We start from the raw sequence: 25,271 nt of genomic DNA on the forward strand, positions 1-25,271 counted from the left end.
GCCACGGCACCATCTAAAAGTAAGGGATGTCATTCAGGATAGATGAGGAAACATTTCTTCATCCTGAGGTAAAGGAATTCCCCACTCAACAGGCTCAGTTGCTGGGTATATTGACAAAATAGATAATTATTTTATGAGATATTAAGGGAATTAAAGCTTGTGAGGTTAGCACAGATCAGCCATGACCATGCTCTTACCGCATTCAATGAATTTGACTTTTAAGTGCCTTTGAATGGCACTCAATGCAGGGCCAGTTAGGAATGTGCAATGAATGCTGGCCCTGCCAATGGTACCCAGTGCTCAGAAACAACCTTTATTGTGAAACTGAAAATGTAATATCACCAACTTCCTTCTCTGCACATAGTCTGTAATTAGGGCCAGACTGCTGTTATCAGAGACTCCAACTATGCCCTATCAGAAACAGTGTGACGTAGCTCATAGTATCATTCTTCAGTGCACGGTGTCAGGTCTAGCATGGGGCAGCACAGTGGTCAGCTGACTGCCTTACAGCTCCAGAGACCCAGGGTCAATCCTGATCTCCGGCACTGTGTGTGGAGTTTACACGTTTTCTCTGTGGCCATGTAGCTTTTCCCCAAATTCCTCTAACATCCCAATGGCGTGCTGCAATTGCCCCTTGTGAAGTGATTGACAGAGAAGATTTCAGAGAAATAAATGGGAGGCATCTAATCTTTTCTCTCTGGTCCACTGTCATCTCACCCAGGTGACAGCTCTGATTCTCTCAGCCATTTAAATAGTTTCCAACCTGATGGTCCCATCAGCTCATCTTTATCATGAAGGGACTATCCCTCCACACCTCCATCTCCACGTGGATGGTCTAAGAGGCCTCTGATTTTTCCTCAGAAAAAGACTCTTCTATACAGTGGTTCCCTACTTAAGGAACGAGAACTCCCACAGGCTCAAGTCTGCCAGAAGCTTTGTTGAACTATACGGAATAGTCTATTCTTCTTTCCTCAGGTCTTTTTCCAATATATTATTGACTATACTAACGTTGCTTTCTATGCTCATATGGAGCTTTATGATTTCTTTGCCTTTGCTGCTAATTTCTACCCTGTTCTAACCTATGCGGAAAATGTCAATTGGAGTGACTGAGTCCCTGTTGCTTGCCGCTGTAATTTTCCACCCAGCTTTCTCTTTAACCTATCTGTCAATGAACTCCTCCATTATTATAATGATGCCTAACCCAAGCTTGAGTCAGCATGTCATATTCCATCCAGGCACAGTGCAGCCTCATAGACCCAATAATGAAGCCTGCGACTTCAGATGACTCATATTCACTGTCTGCATGGGACCTAGCCATTTCTGCTGTTATTGCCCATCATTAACACTGGGTCAGTTTTTCTCTTTCTGACTTATTAGAAACATCCCTGCATTTCACACCTATCTCCATTCCATTTTGTGATTGCTCTTACTTCACAGTCTTTATTCCCTTACTTTTTCTCTTTCTAACTGCCCCCATTAACCCACAGGCCAGATCACCTCTACAATTTAGCCCTGTGGTCAGCATGGACATGACAGTCAAAGGGCTAGTTTGTGTGCTGCATTATCCCTTTGTGTTATCTACCACCACTACATGTCCACCTTCTCTGCAACTTTAAATTGGCTTTCTCTTTATTCCAGTCTGCCAAAGTAAGTTCAATCTGTCAAGTTAACTCTATTTCTATCTTCACAGACGCTGAGTGACCTGCTGGGAGTTTCAAGTATTCTCTGTTTTTATTTTGAATTTCCAGCATCTACTATTTCTCACCCATAAAGCTGGAGATTGCACTGGTGGTTCAGCAATGTCATTGGAAAAATGAAAGAGCTAGCAGACTGAAATACCTTCTATGTTGAGAGAAAATATGAGAGAAATAAACTTGATCAATGATTCAGAAACAGCTTCTTCCTCTCAGCTATCAGGTTTCTGAACAGTTCATGAACACAGCCTAATAGTCCTTTTTTATTGTACTATTTATTTCTTTTGGAATTTATATTAAGTCTATAATTCTGTAACAAAACAACATTTTTCTGATCATATAAGAAGTGATAAACCTAATTCTAATTTAGCCAAATACTCTACTGCAATTTTAAAGAAGAGTTGCATTGCACCTGAAAGGAATATAATAAGTAGTTCCAGTGGTTTTGCATTGGGACTTCTGCCAAATTACCACCCAACCCTATCTTAACAACACTGCAAACAGAAAACTTGACAACTAGTTCTCTCTGTGTAATGGTAGTTTGCATAAATCAGACACCACCTGTGCTTATATATAATAAATATTTCACACTAATTCATTGTAGGGATGTTTACGGTGTCAAACTGTGTACGTGTACTGATGTGTCCTGTATAAATTCCAAACTCCTTATTTTCATTCCACAGGAACACTATCACTTGTCCTTGAACAAGCTGCTTACCTTCCCAGCGACTATTTTCTCATAAATCTGTATGGGCTGGTCTGCAAAAAATGGGGGATACCCAGCAGACATTTCATAGATTAGGACCCCAAGCGCCCACCAATCCACAGCTTTGTTATAACCCTGAAAAAAAAAAGAATACATGAATGAATTCTCACAACCTGAGCTATAGTTGGGTTCTACAATTGACTTGGAAGGGACTTTCCAAAGTGTGGACACGGGATGGCATGGTAAACAATTCTGATGGCATTATAACAGTGGTCTAATGTTTTGACTCCTCTGGTCCTACAAGTGATATGTTGGTGATAATTACTTAGAGAGTTTTTCAAGCTGGCCTGGTTAAAATATCCCAAAATGATGCGGAAGGAATCAGGATGTGCTGTTTCATGCTAGTTAATTACATCGTTCAGTTTGTCTAGAGTAATGTTTCCCAACCTTTTTTTAGCCTCAAGCACTTTCATACTTGCCAACACCCCTCTTAGGTGCAATATATTTTCTGGCATCCCCATAGTGTAAAAACACGTCTACCATATGCTAACATGAGAAAAATGATTCTGCTTTAAATTTTTGTCTTGAAACTTAGTTTACACAGCACCTGTGTGCTATACAACAGCTTCAATATCAATGTGATCCTTGAACTTGATGGTTTTTAGCAAGAGTTGAAATACCTGGTTCAAGTTGTGACAGCAAAAGCCTTAAGTACCCATGTGTAACAATGTCCAAGTGGTTCCTGTTTTTTGTGAGCATATGGTTCACTGCACTGAAGCCTCTTCCAACAAGGTAGGAGCAAGGAAATGCAGTGAAGAGCAGTTTGGCTCTTCTCCAAAGACCAGGAAACTTCATATGACAGTGAAGTCACATACCACAAAAGCTGACACTTTTGCTTCTTTATCATTCTGAAATTCAATAATTTCTTCTTGTAAGCTCTCTTCCTATTCTTCCACATTGCAAAGAAATGGGTTAGTTACCCAGTTTGAAATTTCTAGATCATTCAAATCCTTGAATTAATTCTGAAAATCTTTCTTCAGTAACTGCAGTTATAAGCAGTACTCTTGCAAATCACCATCTGTGAAAGAGAGTGCCATACCTTCCATATTCTTCTCCCAATGTTTTGCTTATATATTAACAATTTTCTGATAAAAGTGGACTCTGCACTTTTTGCCTGCATTAAATTGAATTGAAATTCTCACCCTGCAGTTTCATATTTAGAATGTTCATTTTGACATACAGATTGGTTAGGAATGCCACATCTCCATGTAGAAGTTCAATCTTATTTCCCAAGCTCTTGTTGACTTGAGCAAAAATTCAACCAGTGTCAAAAAGATCAAAGAAACGTTTTAAACAGCAGTCTTTTGATAACCAATGCACTTCAGTATGAAGAAGCAAGCATTCAAACTCTTCATCGTTATCTTGCGTAACTGGCAAAATATTCTGCTATTTAATGGATGAGCTTTAACTTTGTTGATAGCAGATATTAGCAGAGTCATGTTTGAAAAGAGCTGCAGGCTGAGATTTTCAACTGTGAGATATTGACGATGAATTACACAATAAATTGCAAACAGACTTGGAATTTCTTTTTTCATAAATGCCACTAAACCAGCATGGCGACCTGTGATATATGATGCTCCATCTGTTGCACAAGAAATCATGTTCCTAATTGGAATATTTTCATCCTCTATATACATCTTGAGCTTGTTGCAGATTGATCCTCTGTTGATATTTGCTTTTAACATTTTACAAAAGAGAATCTTTTCATAAACTTTTCTATCATTGATTAACTGTACATATGTCATTATCAACATTTCATTATCTCGCACAGTTGACTCATCCAGTTGTATCCTAAATTCTGTTTTTTGTAGCTCTGTGCATAGTTGATACTCAATGTCTTCAATCATTTTGTCAACATGATGAGCTACAGAGTTATTATTCAGAGGAATTAATTTTAGAAGACTGGTATCCATTTTGAGAACAGTGGTGAGCACTTCTGATATAGCAGGCACTATTAATCTTTCACCAATTGTATGAGATTTTCCACACTTTGCTATCATTTTGGTAATGTTATAAGAAGCAATGAGATCACTATCAAGGTAATTTTTAGCTTTCTTGGCAAATGACTTGGCAAAATGTCATTAAGAAGATAAGGATGGAATGTGAAAGTAAGTTAGCCAATAATATTAAAGAGGATACTAAAAGTTTCTTCAGATACATAAAGTGTAAAAGAGAGGCAAGAGTGGCAATCGCAACACTGGAAAACGATGCTGGAGAGGTAGTAATGGGGGATCACGAAATAGCAGATGAATTGGAAAAGTATTTTGCATCAGTTTTCACTGTGGAAGACACTAGCAGGATGGTGGGTTCCAGGAGTCAGGGGGCATGAAGTGTGTGTAGTTACCCTAACCAGAGAGAAGGTTCTTGGAAAACTGAAAGACCTGAAGGTAGTTAAGTCACCTGGACCAGATGGTGTACACCCCAGAGTTCTGTAAGAGGTGACTGAAGAGATTATGGAGGCATTAGTAACGATCTTTCAATAATCAATAAATTCTGCATTGCTTCCAGAAGACTGGAAAATTACAAATGTCATTCTATTCTTCAAGAAGTGAGAGAGGCAGAAGGAAGGAAACTATAGGCCATTTAATCTGGCCTCAGTGACTGGGAAGATGTTGGAGTCAATTATTAAGGATGAGGTCTCAGTGTACTTGAAGGTGCATGATAAAACAGGTCAAAGTCAGCATGATTTGCTCAAGGGAAAATCTTGCCTGACAAATCAGTTGGGATTACCTGAAGAAGTAAAAGCAGGATAGATAAAGGAGAATCAGATGATGTTATGTACTTAGATTTTCAGAAGGCCTTTGACAAGGTGCCACATACGAGGCTCCTTAACAAGCTGCGAGCCCATGGAATTACGGTAAAGATTCTAGCATGGATAAAGCTGTGGCTGATTGGTAGGAAGCAAAGAATGGGAATAAAGGGAGCCTTTTCTGACTGGCTGTGGGTGACTAGTGGTGTTCCACTGGGGTCTGTGGTGGGACCTATTCTTTTTACGTTATATGTCAATGATTTGGATGATGGAATAATGGCTTTGTTGCAAAGCTTGCAGATGATATGAAGATAGGTAGATGGGCAGGTATTTTGAGGAAGTAGAGAGGCAACAGAAGGACTTCTACAGATTAGGAGAATGGGCAAAGAAATGGCAGATGGAATACAGTGTTGGGAGGTGCATTGTCATGCACTTTGGTAGGAAAAATGAAAGGGTTGACTATTTTCTAAATGGAGAGAAAATACAAAAAACTGAGGCGCTAAAGGACATGGGAGTCCTTGTGCAGGAATCTCCAAAGGTTAGTTTGCAGGTCGAGACTGTAGTGAGGAAGGCAAATGCAATGTTAGCATTCATTTCAAATGGACTAGAATATAAATGCAATGATGTAATGTTGAAGCTTTATAAAGCACTGGTGAGGACTCACTTAGAGTATTGTGGGTATGTTTGGGCCTCTTATCTTAGAAAGGACATGTTGAAACTGGACACACAAAGTACACTGCAGATGCTGTGGTCAAATCAACACATACAAAAGGTGGATGAACTCAGCAGGTCAGGCAGCATCTGTTGAAATGAGCAGTCAACGTTTCGGGCCAAGGCCCTTTTTTAGGACTGAAGAAGGAGGAGGAGGCAGGGGCCCTATAAAGAAGGTGGGGGGAGGGTGGAAGGTGCCAGGTGAAAAACTGGAGAGTTCCAAAGGAGGTTCATAAAAATGATTTTAGGATTAAATGGCTTGTCATATGAAGAGCATTTTGATGGCTCTGGGCCTGTATTACTGGAATTCAGAAGAATGAGGGATTACCTCATTGAAACCAATCGAATGGTGAAAGGAAAGGCCTTGATAGAGTGGATGTGGAAAAGATGCTTCCTCTGGTGGGAGAGTCTAAGACCAGAAGACACTGCCTCAGGATACAGGGGCTTCCTTTTAGAATGGAGATGAGGAGGAGTTTCTTTTGCCAGAGAGTGATGAATCTGTGGAATTCTTTGCCAAAGGCAGCTGTGGAGGCTCAGTCTTTATGTATACTTAAGGCAAAGGAATACAGAGATTGATAGATTATTGATTGGTCAGAGCATGAGGGGATACTGGGAGAAGGCTGGAGATTAGGGGTGAGAGAAAAATTGGATCAAACATGATGAAATGGCAGAGCATACTCAATGGGCCAAATGGTCTAATTCTGCTCCTACATTTTATGGCTTATGGACTTGAGTGTGCAACACTTTTCAAATGCTTCTTTCATCTTCTGGATCTGAATAATATCATAAGTAGCCTTTTCAGTGTATCCTTTACAGAATTTTCCTGCGATTTTGATGGTTTTGTGCTTCATTAGACAGTACTGTATTTCAAATAAGACACGTGGGGTGTCACTGATCAGACAGGAATGGAATAAAACCATTCTTCAGGTACATAACATTGTATTGATGCATTTTCTGTAATTCCTATTTCTCAGCAGGGCTAGAATTCAAGGCTTCACCACCTTCAGACTCACAGAGATCATGCTGTATGTATTTATCCATTATTAACGGGGCTAAATTAAAATAAAAACTCAAACTGGGAATGCTTATTTGATGTTGATGAAGGCAGCAAGTTGACATGGATGGAACGATGGTAGTGAAACTCAAAGAGATGGTGAGGCGAAGATGAAGAATGATTCAGATTGGAATCTGAACGTTAATTGGGATAGAGCTGGTGTTCGGCAAGCTACCTTTATATTATTCCATTTAGCATGATTGACCAATTGACGCAGGTCTCATAATTCTCAAAGATGATTTGTGACTGCACATATAAACCTGAGGTCACTTTGAACACCTCAAGAGGAAACCTCAAAGTTAGCAGGTTCACTGCTCTATCTCACCACCTGCAGAGTTATGGTTCTTCCTGTGTTCCAGTGCCTCATCTTTTTTTTGTCAGTGCCTGCTCTACTAATGGTTAGTCAGGTCTCGTGCCTCAAGTTAGGGTGCTGCTTATCGCACCTCCCCCCTGAAGAATCTTGAATGCCCTCCAATAACTTCTATTTCTTCTATTTTCTATTTCTTCTATTTGGACACATATCCAACCCCATTGGGAATCACTGGTCTAGAGCCTGTCTGACAAGGGCCTGAGGTGGAATGTACACTGTTACCAAAATGATGGCTTAAAGCTCCCATGGCAGATAAAATGGATGCAACTTAATCACTAGATGTTCCAGGTCGGGTGAACAGGACTGGGACAGAACCACCATGTTTGTGCACCACAAGGAGTTAATCATAAAGCATACTCCACCTCCTCTGCCTTTGAAAGACAGTTGAGTTGTGAAGCCAATGAGCAGTATGACTGCATCTGGAATGGCAGGGGATAGCTAAGTCTCTGTGAAACAAAAAACACAGCAGTCCATGATGTCCCTCTGGTACAGCAATTTTGCTCTGAGTTCTTTGCGAGCAGAACAGTCGGCAGTGGAAGTTGGAATCCTCTTCTCTTGAAACAAAGTTTTAATCAGGTGTAGCATCCTCTCTTCTGATGTTTTAAAGAAGACTTGTGACTGGCGACTGCCATCCGAGATTTGTTGACTTTAGTAGTGATAGTTTTTTAAGTATCTAAAAATGATGTTGCTTACTGTATCATCCATGGCTGTAGCTGTGGATTTCAGCTGCAGCAGTCTAAAACAGGAATATTTGATAATTTCCACCAGAGCTCCTCACATGAGTAACCTTGTTAGCGGTACCACTGGAAGCAGGACATCTAAAACCTTAACAAACATCTATAGATGTGTGATGGATTGGCTGGTTGCATCATTGGCTTGGGAGGGAAACACCAACACCCTTGAGTGGAAAATCCTACAAAAAGTAGTGGATACGGCCCAGTTCATCTCGGATAAAGCCCTCCCTGCCATTGAGTACATTTACATGGAGCACTGTTGCAGGATCTATCATCAATGATCCCACCACAAAGGCCATGCTCTCTTCTCGCTGCTGCCATCAAGAAAAAAGTACAGGAGCCTCAGGATCCACACTACCAGGTCCAGGAACAGTTATTACCACTCAACCATCAGGCTCTTGAACCAGAGGGGATAACTTCACTCAAGTTCACTGAAATGTTCCCACAAAATAGACTCACATCTAAGGACTCTTCATCTCATGTTGTCAATATTTATTGCTTAACAATTAATTAATGAATTAATTGTTATTTCTCTCTCTTATGTACTTGTAGTTTGTTGTCCCGTGCACATTATTTGTCCATTCTGATGGGTCTGGTCTTTCATGGATTCTATTGTGTTTCTTGTACTTATTACTGTGAATGCCCACAAGAAAATGGATCTAATGCTTGCATATGGTGACATAAATGTATTTTGACAATAAATTTACTTTGGCATATAATGTTATAAAAATATTCTAAGATTATGCTAGTGAAGTAAATGATTCTGCTGTATGTCTGTGTATATTTGCTTACAGCAAAAGAAGTGATATCCTAGATTTGTATGCTGTATTGCAATTATAAAGTAAATAGGTACTCATGAATTGGTCACTATATGCATAAAGCCATCACAGTCTGATTTTGCACATTTCCAAGAAAAAATTGAAAATTATCAACTGTCATTGTAATGCTGTATTAATAGCACTGAATTTCTTAGAAATAAAAATATCAGAATCAGCAAACTTTGCAGAGTAATTTAGGGAAAATTTTATGGTGAACTGGAAGGACTTAGATAATGTCGCAATTTAAAGGGAAATATTAGCTGCTCCTTACCTTGCTAAGGATGATCTCAGGAGCTAGATATTCAGGAGTTCCACACAGTGTCCAAGTTCTGCCCTTTACCCTCTTAGCAAAGCCAAAATCCGTCACCTACAGACAAAACAGATTCTAAGATTTGTTTGGACAAAATACTTTGGAGCAGTTGCATGTATCTCCCTTCACTCCTTGTTTATAGATATCAAATATTTGATCCATTAAAAAAAAATCCGCCTGTTTGGACCTGATCTTGTTTTTAGTGGGATTACCATAAAGTTTGTGCTGTCTGGCTATAGAACTCTATTGGCCTAAGTCTCACTTTATATTTACATTCCCATGTTCCAATTTGCTACCTTACTCATTTCACATTAAAATCCCACTTGCTTCTCCATTCCTTTACTATTTGGAGATACAGCACAGAAACAGGCCCTTCCAGCCCAACAGACTCAACTACATCCACTAACTCACGAAGCTGCACTTTTTTTAGAATGTGGGAGAAAACCAGAACACCTGGAGGAAACCCAATCACTGGGAAAACGTACAGACTCATTACAAGCAGCATTAACATGTCAGATTAAACATTCTTTGCCAGATTGAAAAAAATAGTACCTTGCTCGCTGGCATTGTCATAGCATTTTGCTGGCCACTATGCTACTGGATCAGCAATCAACAAATCTGATGAATAATAAAACCTACCCTGCTTCTTCCATCCCAATACAGATGACAAAGTATGTCCGTGCCAGTCTTTCGAGAAATATTTGAAGAAAGAGAAGTACAACCTATCTATCTCACAACACATATAAAATAATCTTCACAGGACTGCAATTTTTTTGTCGAGTTCTAGTGCAGTTTAAAAGGCCTTGGATCAAGTATTTACTGCTATTCTGATAATCTCCAGTGGTGTATGGGAGAGAGGGAATGGAGTAGTGAGTCTTCACTGGCTTACATGTGTGCTCATGTGGTGGTGGCAAAGGGGGAAATGGATTGTGTCTTGAAGGGTGTTTGTGTGGTGGTGGGAAGGGGAGGGCTTGGGTTGGTACTGGATGGGGGAGGGGTAATGGAGGGACTGGGGGCCTCCATCAAGTTGTGCTTGTTAGGTCAGTGCAATGGACATTTAATGGGGTGGCAGGAATGAGGTTTAGGCAACATTTACTTCCACATCAGCACTACAGCAGTAAAATCTAATGTTGGAACTTGCAGAGACTGGGAAACAAAACCCAGTTCACCCTAGGCTCATCACTTCCCTCTATCCAGTCTATAGAACAGAGAACACTACAGCCAAGCAACAGATCCTTCAGCTGTTAAGACCATAAGATATAGTAGCAGAAGTAGGCCATTCAGTCCATTGAATCTGCTCTGACATTAAATCATGGGCCGATCCAATTCTTCCACTCATCCCCACTCCCCTGCTTTCACCCCATACCCTTTGACGCCCTGGCTAATCAAGAACCTATCTATCTCTGCCTTAAATACACCAATGACTTGGCCTCCACATCTGCTCGTGGTAACAAATTCCACAGATTTACCACCTTCTGACTAAAGTAATTTCTCTACATCTCCATACTAAAAGGACGTCCTTCAATCCTGAAGTGGTGCCCTCTTGTCCTAGATTCCCTTACCATGGGAAATAACTTTGCCATATCTCTTCAGACCTTTTAACAGTCGGAATGTTTCTATCAGATCCCTCCTCACTCTCCTGAACTCCAGGGAATACAGCCCAAGAGCTGCCAGATGTTTTCCTTATACAGTAACCCTTTCACTCCTGGAATCATTCTCATGAATCTTCTCTGAACCCTCTCCAATGCCAGTATTTCCTTTCTAAAATAAGGAGCCCAAGACTGTATACAATACTCCAAGTGTGGTCTCATGAGTGCCTTGTAGAGCCTCAACATCACATCCTTGCTCTTATATTCTATACCTCTAGAAATGAATGTCAACATTGCATTTGCCTTCTTCAGAACTGACTCAACCTGGAGGTTATCTTGCACAAGGATTCCCAAGTCCCTTTGCATCTTTGTATTTTGAATTCTCTCCCCATCTAAATAATAGTCTGCCCGTTTAGTTCTTCCACCAAAGTGCATGACTATACTTTTCCAACATTGTATTTCATTTGACACTTCATTGCCCATTCCCTAAACTATCTAAGTCTCTCTGCAGGCTCTCTGTTTCCTCAACACTACTGGCTCTTCCACCTATCTTTGTATCATCAGCAAATTTAGCCACAAATCCATTAATCCCATAGTCCAATTCACTGACATACATTGTAAAAAGCAGCAGTCCCAACACTGACCCCTGTGGAACTCCACTGGTAACCGGCAGCCAGCCAGAATAGGATCCCTTTATTCCCACTCTCTGTTTTCTGCTGACCAGCCAATGCTCCAACCACGCTAGTAACTTCCCTGTAATTCCATGGGCTCTTCTGAAAATCCAAGTACACCATGTCTACTGCATCTCTTTTGTCTACCCTGCTTGTAATTTCCTCAAAGAATTGCAGTAAGTTTGTCAGGCAGGATTTTTCTTTCAGGAAGCCATGTTGTCTTTGGCCTATCTTGTCATGTGCCTCCAGGTACTCCATAATCTCATCCCTAACAATCGATTCCAACATCTTCACAACCACTGATGACAGTCTAACAGGTCTATAGTTTCCTTTCTGTTGCCTCTCACCCTTCTTAAATAGTGGAGTAACATTTGCAATTTTCCAGTCATCCAGTACAAAGACAGAAGCTATTGATTCTTGAAAGATCATCATTAATGCTTCTGCAATCTCTCCTGCTACTTCGTTCAGAACCCAAGAGTGCATTCCATCAGGTCCAGGAGATTTATCCACCCTCAGACCATTAAGCTTCCTGAGCAGCTTCTCAGTTGTAATTTTCACTGCACAAACTTCACTTCCCTGACACTCTTCAATGTCCGATATACTGCAGACGTCTTCCACTGTAAAGATTGATGCAAATTATGCATTCAGTTCCTCTGCAATCTCTACATCTCTCATTACAATATCTCTAGCATCATTTTGTTTTGATCCTATATCTACCCTTGACTTTCTTTTAACCTTTATCTACTTAAAAAAAGCTTTTAGTATCTTCTGTGATATTAGTTGCCAGCTTCCTCTCATAATTCAACATTTCCTTCCGAATGACCTTCTTAGTTTTCTTCTGCAAGTTTTTAAAAGCTCCCAATCCTCTATCTTCCCACTAGCTCTGGCTTCCTTGTATGCCCTCTCTTTTGCTTTTACTTTGGCTCTGACTTCACTTGTCAGCCACAATAGTGTCCTTCTTCCCTTTGAAAATTTCTTCTTATTTGGAATATACCTGTCTTGCACTTCCCTTGTTTTTCGCGAAAACTCCAGCCTTTGTTGCTCTGCTGTCTTTCTGCAAATGTCCCTTTCCAGTCAAGTTTGGCCAGTTCCCCTCTCATGCCATTGTAATTTCCTTTATTCAACTGAAATACTGACACATTGGATTTTATTTTTTCCCTCTCAAATTTCAATGTGAACTCGATCATATTGTGATCACTGTTCCTTAAGGCTTCCTTAACGTTAAGCTCTCTTATTACCTCCAGATCATTCAGAACACCCAATCCAGCACAACCGATCCCCTAGTGGGCTCAACAATAAGCTGTTCTAAAAAAGCCATCCCTTAGACATTCTACAAATTCTTTCTGTGGAGGTCCAGTACTGACCTGGTTTTCCCAATCCACTTTCATGTTAAATTCCCCAACGATTATCTGACACACCTTTTCTGTCTCCTGCTGTAATTTGTAATCCACATCCCGGCTGCTGTTTGGAAGCCTGTATACAACTGCCATTAGAGTCCTTTTACCTTGCCATTTCTTAACTCAACCCATAGAGACTCTACACCTTCCAATCCAATGTCATCTCTTTCCAAAGATTTAATATTATTTCTTATACACACAGCCACATCACCCCCTCTGCCTACTCACTTATCTTTTTGATATACCATATATCCTTGGACATTAAGCTCCCAATGACAGCCATCTAGCCAAGTTTCAGAGATGGCCACAAAGTCATTTTTGCCAAGCTGTAGCTGAATTTCAAGATTGTCCATTTTATTCCTTATGCTGTATGGATTCAAATACAATACTCTCAGTCCAGTATTTGTTGCTTTCTGTTTTAATTGTACCATGCCTCTATTGCCCTGTAACTCATGTCACTGGCTTTGATTAAGCCTCATCTCCGGCCTGTTCTTTCAATAATCTCTGTTGCACACTTTCTTTGATTTATTTCCGTTTTCCCCTTCCTCAGCCCTATCCCATCCACTTGCCAAATTAGTTTAAACCCTCCCTAACAGCTCTATTAAATGTGCCCACTAGGATATTGCACCTGCTTGGGTTCAGATGTTCCTGGCCTTTTTGTACAGGTCGTACTTTCCCCAGAAGACGTCCTAATGATCCAGGAATCTGAATTCCTGCCCTACACCAGTCTCTCAGCCACACATTGATATGCATAATCATGCTATTCTTGCACTTGCAAGCACGTGGCACAGGCAGCAATCCTGAGATTACTACCCTAGAGGTCCTGCCTTTCAGCTTCCTACCTAACTCCCTGAATTCTCTCTTTAGGACCTCCTCCCTTTGTCTACCTATGTCATTGGTCCCAGCGTGTGCCAAGACTTCTGGCTGTTCGCCTTCTCCCTTCAGAATACACTGCACCCAATCCAAGATATCCTGTACCTTGGCACGTGGGAGGCAATACACCATGCGGGTATCTCTATCAGGCTGACAGAACCTCCTGTCCATTCCCCTCATTATGGAATCCCCTATGACTACTGCATTCCTCATCTTCCTTTTTCCCTTTTGCACCATGGAACCAGGCTTAGTGCCAGAGACCCGATTGCTGTGGTCGTCCTCTGTCAGGTCATCTTCCTCAACCGCATCCAAAACTTGATAACGATTACTGAGGGGGGTGGCCACAGGGGTGCTCTCCACTATCTGAGCTCTTTCTCTCACTTCCCTGACTGTCACTCATTTATCTAACTCCTGCAGCCTCGGGGTGACTAACTCCCTGCAGCTCCTTTCTATCTCCTGTTCACTCTCCCTAATTGAGGTGCCCCAGCAAACCCCTCCCTGGGCACCCGATACACCAATCAGTAACTGCATAATGCTCAACTAGAGCATTGTGAAATATATTTTCTAGGCCATACAAATACACCACTTCCTCCTTTATCATCTGAGGCAATACTTCCTGAATCTTACTTTATCAAAATTTGCTGCTGGTTCATGAAATGAAATGCAATTAAATGGTTCATTTTGTCTGCTTTACATTTGCCGTTGTACTAACTGACACTGGGGATCAAGTACAGCACTAAACAAAAATTGTCCACTGAGGAACAGAAAGCAATGTGTAGAGAAAACAATTTAGAAATGAACTAGTCTTAGGTCCAATGGTGATCACTGTATTTGTAAACATTATTGGGCATAGTTTAATTTCAAAGGTCTGAAACTGTCTACATATGTAATCATTGCCTTTTGGTGGCATTCACTACTGTTGCTATGTCAGTTGAGTCAAGATCGCAGGACAGAGTTCTTCAAACCTCCAGTGAGAGTTGGATGAACTACAAAGCTAATGAAACAATCTTTTTGCAGTTATAATCACACACATACAGGTAGCACTTGTACCAGAAGGTAATGCAGCCAGTGACGCAGTGATTCTTTTGTATTTGCAGTTTGTTGTCTTTTGCACACTGGTTGTCTGCCACGTTGGGTGTGATCTTTCCTTGATTCTCTTAGGGTTATAGAATTTATAAAGTATGCCCATAAGAAAACAAATTTTAGGTTTGTATATGGTGCCATACATAGTACTGTGCAAAAGTCTTAGGCACATATATAGATAGAGCTAGGGCACCTAGGACTTTTGCACAGTCCTGTATTTGTCAACGTGAAGTGGAGAGCAAGTCTGTAAATTTGGTGGGAAAAAAGGTTGAGAATGGTAAGGCTGGAGGCCACAGGAGAGGTGTAGGGTAGATGGCAGAGAAGCAGTGCGAAGGGAAGGGGGATGATGCAGGTGCAGACATACCAAGCCCTGAGACATCAGGCAAGGTCATTTGATTCCAAATAATTGGTTTATTGATCATTACAGAATGTCTCTCTGGTGCTTCCTATTCTCTCCCCTCTCCCTTTCCCTTTTCCAAACCATGATCCCCTTCTTCCTGTCTCCTTCCCACTTTCAGTCCACAATAGAGACCCATATCAGAATTAGGTTTCTCATCACTCACGTATGTCATAACATTTTTCTTTCGCAGCAACAGCATAAGTACAGTGCAATACATAAAATTACTACAGTCTTGCAAAAGACTTGGGCACCCAGCTATATTTATGTGTCTTAGACTTCTGCACAGTACAGTATGTACTTTGATATTATATTTAATTTGAACTTTGATTAGAGTGGGCCCTGTGATCCAGCCAGAAAGGACAACAATGGCATTCCAAGGATTGAGATCGTTTTAGCTGATACAAAAAGACAGATGTATTAATATCTATGTACTTCTGAATGTTACAATTAAGTTTGATTTTGAATAGCTAGGTCTTTTAATGCTCACTTGAACAGGTCTTATCTATCCAAAGCTTATGGCCTGCTGCAGTTCAAGAGTCTGATGGTTGAGGTGTAATAATTATTACCCCTCAATCATCAGGCTCTTGAACCAGAGGAGATAACTTCACTCAACCTCACTTTCCCCATCACTGGACTGTTCCCACAACTGATGGAATCACTTTCAAGGACTCTTTATCTCATGTTCTTGGTATTTATTTTTTCTTCGTATTACTTCTTTTTATTGCATTTGCCCAGTTTGTTGTCTTTTGCACATTGATTTGACTGTTCGTCCTATAGGGGACGATCTTTAATTGATGCTATTGTATCTCCCGTATTTACTGTGAATGCCCACAAGAGAATGAATTTCAGGGTTGTATATGGTAATATAATTGTACTTTGATATTAAATTCACACAAAATTCACAAATGCTAGAGGAAGTACTGAACTCATCAGACCTACTTCACAACCAAACTGCACCAGATATTTCTTATATAACAGTGTACAGTCAAACCTCAATAATCCAGCACCTTCAAGACCTTTGGTGGTACTGGATTGTCAGATTCGGATAACTTGTTGGATGTTATTCATGTTAATACCTAATAACTTTTCAGTGAGCCAGGAAAGTTTAAAGGGAGACACAATAGAGACCACAGAGTTTGGAAAGCAGCAGGCCAGGTAGCATCTATAAGGGAAAATTTAGTTGACACTTCAGGCTGAGACGACCTACTAGTTCCTTCAGCAATTTGTGAGTTAACCCAAGTTTAAAGGGAGCATGGGTCAGTTGTAAAAACAGTGTAGGAACTGGAGCTTCAGTGAATCAAATGGGAGCATTGGAACTAGGCTCCTGGTAAATTGAATATATGGGAAATGATGCACCGGGGAGTTAGAAGGGAGTATGGCAAATGTTAGCTGGGGCTCCAGATGCTGAATCATCGAGAATTCAAAAACAGGTGGGTATCAGATTATTAGAGTTTTACTGTGCTCCACTTGCACTTAATATCAGTAATACCAAGGAATTGATTGTGGATTTCAGGAAGGGGAAGTTGAGGGAACATACACTAGTCCTCTGGGTGAGCAGTTTCAAGTTCCTAAGTGTCAAAATCTCTGAGGATTTATTCTGGTCCCAACATATTGATGCAATTACAAATATAACATGACAGCAGCTATACTTTGTTAGGAGTATGAAGAGATTTGATATGTTACCAAAGACACTCACAAATTTCTACAGATATACCATGGATAGTATTCCAGCTGGCTGCATCATTGTGGGGGGGGGGGGGAACATAGATCAAAATAAGCTGCAGAAAATTGTAAACTCTGCCAGCTCCATCATGGGCACTACCCTCCACAGCATCCAGGACACTTTCAAAAGGCGATGCCTCAAAATGGCGGCATTCATCATTAAGGACCCCCATCACCCAGGACATGCCCTCTTCTCATTACTACCATCAAGGAGGAGATACAGGAGCCTGAAGATACGCACTTATCATTTTGGGAACAGCTTCTTCCCCTCTGCCATCAGATTCCTGAATGGACAATGAACCCAAGAACACTACCTTGGTATTTTTTTAAATCTCTTTTTGGGCTACATACTGTATTTAATTTACCGTTTTTAAATACATATCTACTTCTTATTATGTTATTGTCTCTATTATTATGTATTGCAATGTACTGCTGCCTCAAAACAAATTTCAGCACATCTGCCAGTGATATTAAACCTGATTCTGAGTCTTTCCTGCCATTGCTCCTTGACACAGAGCTTCTCAGAGTGATTCCGTCTTGCTCAAATGCTTGGGAGCACACTGAGCCCAGGCCTCTGCACTGTACCTAGGCTGAGTATATCGCAGATCCTTCCTTTTCAAGATTTTCTCTGTACAAACAGTCATCACACTGTACCTGGATATAGCCGGTACTGTCAATCAGTATATTTTCAGGTTTCAGGTCTCTGTACAGAAGATCTAGTGAGTGAAGGTATTCGAAGGCGAGTACAATCTGTGCCGCATAAAATCGTGAGTGAGGTTCACTGGAAATAAGAAAAGGGTAATTAGATTCAGTCTCAACAGCAGTGAGGTATGAAACATTTTGTTCAATATGGCGAGTTCCAGAGACACAAAAATCTCAGTGCAGACTGGTGCCCAGCTTAGCCAACTGAAGGAAACTTTTGGAAGAAAAGAATGTAAAACTGAAGGGCAAGAAGAAAAGAAAAATGGCTGCATTAAGGATTATCGTTTGCCCAGTAGAATTTGTTCAGAGATAGCTATGTAACAGAGTGTACGGATAATGACCCTGGACATTTAAACAAGGCCGTATTATTCTCATTTATTGAGCATGCTATCTGTCAAAGCAGCCTTTGTTAGTAACCCCTGATCGACAGCGCTGTTTGGTTTTTGCAGCTGCAGATAAATGCATTGCCTCCATTTCAATTTACATGTAAAACTCAGACCTATTTTCATCACATCTATTTCCTCTCTTTTACTCATTATCATCCAGCTTGCTGCACATCTTGGGCTTTAATGGAGTAACACATTTAGAGCATTTTACGATTAGGTACTTTTTGGAGAGGAATAAACATCAGTGCGGTACAGAGTCATTCAAAGATATACAGGGAATGGGAGTTGGAAAAACAGAATGAGAGAGAGAGAGTGAGGGGGAGAGGGGGAGAGAGGGAGGGAGGGAGAGAGGGAGAGGGGTAGGGGGAAAGGGAAGGGAGGGGGAGAGATTGATTGATGGGAGGGGGCCAGTGGGGAGCAAGGAGACTGGGAGGGAGGGCAAGGGTTGGAAAGCACAGAGGGAGAATTGGGATACAGCAATGTGAGATAGGGCCAATGGGGAGGAGAGGCCACAAGAACAAGGGGGCCTGGGGAGAGGAAGGGAGGGAAGGGGTGTGAGAGATCTGAGAGATCAGGTGCGAGTGACCTGAGGGAGCGGGTGGGAGAGGGAGTGTGGGGGAGCGAGCAGGAGGGTGGGCGGGTGAGCCAGAGTGGAGGGTGGGGTGAGCCAAAGGAAGGGCTGGGGGAATGAAAGGAAAGGAGGGCAGAAGAGTGAGAGGATAGGTGGGGGTGCAAGGGAAAGAGAGGGTAACAGAGCAAAGGAGAAGATGAGAAATAGGGCAAGGGAGCGAGAGGGAAGATGGTGAAGGGTAGCAGAGGAAGGGGGAGGGTGGGGTAGTGAGAGGGAAAGAGAGGAGGGCAGGGGAGCATGGAGAGAAGGTAGGGAAGAGTGGAGCGAGGACGGGAAAGAGTGGAGAGAAGACGGGGAAAAGTGAAGAGAGGGCGGGGTAAGGGTTGGATGGAGGGTGGGGGAGTGAGTGGAAAGGAGGGTGGGGTAGTGAGTGGGAGGGCAGGGTAGAGGGAATGGGGGGGTGGGGAGCAAGGGGGAAGGCGGGGGGGCAGGAGAGTGAGGGTGAGGGCAGGGTGCACGGGGTCCGGGAGGGCGGGGGATAGAGTCGGGGGGCAGTGAGGCGAGGGATCGGGGGGGCAAAGGGGAAGGGAGGATGGGAGAGCGGGGGAGTGAGGGGTGCAAAGCCTGGGGTAGGGAGGGCTGCGAAGCCTGGGGGATGAGGGTTGCAAAGCGAGGGAGAGGAGAGCTGCAAAACGAGGGGAGGGAGGGCTGTAGAGAAAGAGGGAAGGAGAGCAGCAGAGCCAGAGGAAAGGCAGGGGAGCAAGTGGGTGGGCAGGGGAGTGAGGGAGAGGTAGGGCTGGAGTGAGGGCGCGGTGGCATGAAAAGAGTGCAAGGAGAGTGGAGGGAGGGTGAGTGGGAGGGCGGGGGAGCAAAAGGGGGGCGGCAGAGCAAGGGGGCAAGGCAGAGGAGTGATGGGTAGGGAGAGCTTTGAAGCGATGGGGAGGAAGGAGGGTGGGAGAGCAAGAGGGAAGGGCATGAGAGCGAGGAGGGGGAGGGTGGTTGGCAAACGGGAGGGAGGGTGGGGAGGGAGAACGAAGGAGCAAGGGAGAGGGCTGAGGAGTGAGAGGGAAGGAGGGCGGGACAGGAAGAATAAGGGCGGTAGAAAGAGAGGGATGGTGGAGGAGAGCGGAGAGGGGGTGGGGTTAATGGAGAGTGGGCGGGGAGAATGGAGAGTGGGTGGGAGAGAGAGTGTAGAGAGGGAGGGATATAGTGTAGAGAGAACCAGACAGAAAAAAAAGGGAGGAAGAGTGATCAAACATAAGACCAAGAGATCACGACATAGGAATTGGACCATATGGCCCCTCGAGTTGGCTCCAACTTTCCATCATGGCTGATCCATTTCCCGCTGAACTCCATTCTCTTATCTTCTCCCCATAACCCTTCTTCCCTTGACAAATTAAGAACCTGTCAAACTCCAACTTAAATTCTCCACATCTGTCTGTGGTAATGAATTCCACTAACCAAAGGAATTCCTCACCTCCATTTTAAAACAATGTCCCTCTTCTCTGAAGCTGTACCCTCTGATCCTAGACTCACACACTATAGGAAACATCAATTCTATCTGAGCCTTTCAATATTCGATAGGTTTCAATGAATCTCCCATCATTCTTCTAAATTCCAGCGAGTAAAAGGCCCAAAGCCATTAATCGCTTCTCATACGATAAGCCTTTCACTCCTGGAATCATTCTTCTGAACCTCCTCTGAACCCTCCCAATGTCAGCATAGCCCTTCTTAAATAAGGAGCCCAAAAACTGCTCAAAATTCTTCAAGTGAGACCTCTCCAGTGCTTTATAAAGCCTCAGCATTACATCATTGCATTTATAGCCAGTATTATTGTACATTATTTATATATTGAATGTACTACATTAAGAAATATTATAATACTTTACATTATTTGCCTTGAAATGTATACTAACATTGCATTTGCTTTCTTCACCACCAATTCAACCTGTAAATTAGCCTTTAGGGAATCCTGCATGAAGACGTTCAAATCCCTTTGCACCTTATATTTTTGAATTTTCTCCCCATTTAGAAAATAATCCATGCTTTTATTCCTTCTGTGAAAGTGCACGACAATACACTTCCTGACACTGTATTCCATTTGCTATATCTTTGCCCATTCTCCTAAACTGCCCAAGTCCTTCTGAAGTCTCCCTGCTTCCTCAACATGAACTGTGACTTCACCTATCTTTGTATTGTCCACAAACATGATCGCAAAGCTATCAATTCCACCATCCAAATCATTGACCTACAGCATATAAAGAAGCATCTTAAATTGCATAATGCATTTAATCATATTATGATCATTGCCTCCCAAGGGTTCCATTACCTTAAGCTCCCTAATTAAATCCAGTACATTACACAACACACAAACCAGGATAGCTGATCCCTGAGTGGGCTTTACCACAACCATATAACCATATAACAATCACAGCACGGAAACAGGCCATCTGGACCCTCCAAGTCCGTGCCAAACTCTTAATCTCACCTAGTCCCACCTACCCGCACTCAGCTCATAACCCTCCACTCTTCTCCTGTCCATATACCTATCCAATTTTACCTTAAATGACACAACTGAACTGGCCTCTACTACTTCTACAGGAAGCTCATTCCACACAGCTATCACTCTCTGAGTAACGAAATACCCTCTCGTGTTCCCCTTAAACTTCTGCCCCCTAACTCTCAAATCATGTCCTCTCGTTTTGGCTGCTCTAAAAAGCCACCTTGTTGGCATTCTATAAATTCTCTCTCTTGGAATCCAGCACCAACCTAACTTTCCCAAATCTACCTGCATATTGAAATCCCAGCCCTCTCCCCAGGACTAACATAAGAGTCCTTATGGTTTCATTTTTAACAACAGGGCTACACCACCCTCCTCTGCCTACCTGCTTCTCCTTTTGATATAATGTGTATCCTTGGATGTTAAGCACCCAACTATAATCTTCTTTCAGTCATGACTCAGTAATGCCCACATCGTATCTGCCAATCTCTAGCTGTGCTACAAGATCCTCTACTTTATTCTGAATGTGTGCATTCAAATATAAAGCCTTCAATCCTGTATCCAACACCCTTTTTGATTTTGTCTCCCTTCTACACCTCAATTCATCCCACTGACTGCAATTTTGCCCTATCATCTGCTTGTCCTTCCTTTACTGCTTCTGTTTGTAAACCAACTACCCCATCTTCAGTACTATCATTCCATTTCCCATCTGCCCTGCCAAATTAGTTTAAACCCTCCCCAACAGCTCTAGCAAACCTGCCACAAGGATATAGATCACCCTCAGGGTCAGGTGTAACCAGTTCCTTTTATACCTTCATACCTTCCTCAGAAGAGATCCCAATGATCCAGAAATCTAAAAATGCGCTCACTGCATCAGTTTCTCAGCCATGCATTCATCTACCAAATCATCCTATTCTTACTCTCATTGGTGTGGGGCACAGGCAGCAATCGAGAGACTGCTACCATGTAGGTTCTGCTTTTCAACTTACTACCAAACTCCTTAAATGCTTTCTTCAGGACCTCCTGAATGTCAGGAGGATGTTATGAGAATGCAGGGTGACTTGGACAGGTTGGGTGAGTGGGCAAATGTATGGCAGATGCAGCAATGTGGATAAATGTGAGGTTATCCACTTTGGTGGCAGGAACAGGAAGGCAGATTACTATCTAAATGGAGTCAAGTTAGGAAAAGGGGAAGTACAACGAGATCTAGGTGTTCTTGTACATCAGTCAATGAAAGTAAGCATGCAGGTACAGCAGGCAGTGTAGAAAGCTAATGGCATGCTGGCTTTTATAACAAGAGAAATTGAGTATAGGAGTAAAGAGGTCCTTCTGCAGCTGTACAGGGCCCTGGTGAGACCCCACCTGGAGTATTGTGTGCAGTTTTGGTCTCCAAATTCGAGGAAGGACATTCTTGCTATTGAGGGAGTGCAGTGTAGGTTCACAAGGTTAATTCCCGGAATGGTGGGACTGTCATATGTTGAAAGATTGGAGCGACTGGGCTTGTAGACACTGGAATTTAGAAGGATGAGAGGGGATCTGATTGAAACATTTAAGATTATTAAGGGATTGGACACCCTGGAGGCAGGAAGCATGTTCCCGCTGATGGGTGAGTCCAGAACTAGAGGCCACAGTTTAAGAATAAGGGGTAGGCCATTTAGAACAGAGATGCGGAAAAACTTTTTCACCCGGAGAGTGGTGGATATGTGGAATGCTCTGCCCCAGAAGGCAGTGGAGGCCAAGTCTCTGGATGCATTCAAGAGAGAGTTAAATAGAGCTCTTATAGATGGCGGGGTCAAGGGATATGGGGAGAGGGCAGGAATGGGGTACTGACTGTATATGATCAGCCATGATCACAGTGAATGGCGGTGCTGGCTAGAAGGGCTGAATGGCCTTCTCCTGCACCTACTGCCTATTGTCTATTGTCCTCATTTTTCCTATTTCTGTTGTTGGTACCAATAGGTACCAAGTCTTCTGGATGCTCACCCTCTGCCTTTAGAAGGTAAAGAAAGATTTATAAAAAGAGCGACATGGAGAAAAAGAATGGGACCTCATGAAGGAGAATTTGAGATATATAAAATTATGAGGGATGTACATAAGGTAGATATAACCATGTAACAATAACAGCACGGAAACAGGCCATCTTGGCCCTTCTAGTCCATGCCGAACGCTTACTCTCACCTAGTTCCACCGACCTGCACTCAGCCCATAACCCTCCATTCCTTTCCTGTCCATATACCTATCCAGTTTTTAAAAAAATAATAGAAAACTTTTCTCTATAGCCGAAGCATCAAAAACTAAGGGCCAAAGTTTTAAGAGAATGGGTAAGAGGTTTAGAGTGGACATGAGGAGGAATTTTCTCATCACGAAGGTGGTTGGAATCTGGAAAACTCCCTGAATGGGTGGTGGAGCAGAAACTCTCACAACATTTCATAAGTATCTAGACAAGCACTTGGATTCTCAAAGTGTACAAGGCTACAGACCAAGTGCTGGCAAATTGGATGAGCATACCTGGACACTAGTATACAATGGTTAGTATGATATGATGGGTCAAAGGGCAGGTTTCTGTCCAGTATGACTTGATAATGAACATAACAACCCTCATGGAGACAAGAGTCCTAATGCAGAGTCTTTGCTCAAACACTTGACCTTTCCTCTGACATCACAGATGCTACCTGACTCATCTAGTAGTTTGACTCATCATATCATACAGACCATTAAGTGCCCAGGTATACTCACCCTATTTTTCGTCTCATCGTTCTCTGACTTCTGCTCTTTGGAACACATGCTTTAACTTCCAAAGCCTAAAATGGCAAACTGATATAACAAAACTAATTCAGTGTCTGGTCAACCAAGAAATACAGCTGCTGCTTGTTACAGTTTCCTGATTAGTCTTCAGTCAGTTTGTTAACTGGATATGTTTTAATGCTGAGGTGTTGTGCAATATTAAACAAATCAGAATCCTTCATGATGAATTTATCACATAATTTCTTATAAGTTCATGACACTAACCTGAACCTCCCGCTTCTCCTTAAATGTGAAAACATCTCACCGCCCTGAATATATTCCATCACCATATACAAATTAGTGTTATCCTGAAAAGGAAAAGTATACAGATTAAAAACAAGTCCTACAAAACACAAATTGTGGATGAATTCACCCTCTTCTAGTGTGTCGGTGAGCAGTAGAATCAATGGGAATGTAGGGAGAATAAAATAAGTGCTAATGGGTGATTGTTAGCTAGCATAGATTTACAGAGCTGCAGTGCGGTTTCATTCTATGCCATTCATGTTGTCTTTTCCTTGCTAACAGCATGAGAATAGGGTAGGAATGACATGTCAGAAGATCTACAACTACACACACTTGGATTATAAGAAATATTACAAACAAATAAATTTTTGGTCATAGAAGTGAGAATTGTTGATAGAAGTGGACAAATGTGGAATTAACTCATGGTCTTCCAGAGATGAGTTTGCACACTGCTGTAGGGGAACAAATAGTGAGGATTAATTGCCAGTAAATAAGAATGTGGATTGTGCTAATGTACTAACAGGGAAGTGAAGACAAAAGTACAGATATGGAATGCATGTCTCTGGAATTTAATTAATTATGTTATAGCATATACTCATTACTGTAAATTGGATAAATATTATATGGAGATTTGTAGTAAGTATGAATATATGATATATATGTACAGTATCTGAAATACATCTTACGGAAATGGCTGTTTGATGATGAACTTCAATAAAAAATAAATTACAAAAAAAAAATCAGACTTCCTGCTAGGGCTGTCAATAATCATTTTATTCTGAACCTATTCTGCTACTTAATTCAAGTAGCCACAATTCTGTTATTAAGATGTTGTTTTACTGATAATCTTGTCAACTAAAAACAAAAACAGTACCAAATTTCTGCTCAGGCAAATCAGCTTTGACTGGTCTCCTGGTGCGTATCAGTCTTTAATATTTCACCTGTTATTTCAAATACTAACTCTGTTATCTTTCAGCTTGCTCCAACATGCACACTTGGGATTAAAGGGTGGTGTAAACTGATAAATACATAGATTTATTATTTTTATATAGAACAGTATCATCACAGTAGAGGCTCTTCAGTCCAATATATTGTGCTGACCTTTTAACTTGCTCCAAGATCAGTCTAACACTTCCCTCCCACA

The 25,271-nt window shown here is 41.9% G+C and overlaps 1 protein-coding gene across 3 annotated transcripts in view; it reads right to left on the reverse strand.

Moving 5' to 3' along the window:
- The window catches only part of LOC132406463 (cAMP-dependent protein kinase catalytic subunit alpha-like), a 202,435-nt gene that overhangs the window by 2,909 nt on the left and 174,255 nt on the right, over window positions 1-25,271 (reverse strand). For all 3 annotated transcript variants that reach the window (XM_059992181.1, XM_059992180.1, XM_059992182.1), the window contains exons 5-8: window positions 24,110-24,192; window positions 17,596-17,722; window positions 9,168-9,263; window positions 2,413-2,535 (exon numbers count right to left, since the gene is read on the reverse strand). In XM_059992181.1, coding sequence (XP_059848164.1) covers window positions 2,413-2,535; window positions 9,168-9,263; window positions 17,596-17,722; window positions 24,110-24,192 — 429 coding nt within the window. The remainder of the gene's footprint in view (window positions 1-2,412; window positions 2,536-9,167; window positions 9,264-17,595; window positions 17,723-24,109; window positions 24,193-25,271) is intronic.

The sequence above is a fragment of the Hypanus sabinus genome, chromosome 16 (assembly GCF_030144855.1).
Source record: "Hypanus sabinus isolate sHypSab1 chromosome 16, sHypSab1.hap1, whole genome shotgun sequence".
In the NCBI taxonomy this organism is placed as follows: domain Eukaryota; kingdom Metazoa; phylum Chordata; class Chondrichthyes; order Myliobatiformes; family Dasyatidae; genus Hypanus; species Hypanus sabinus.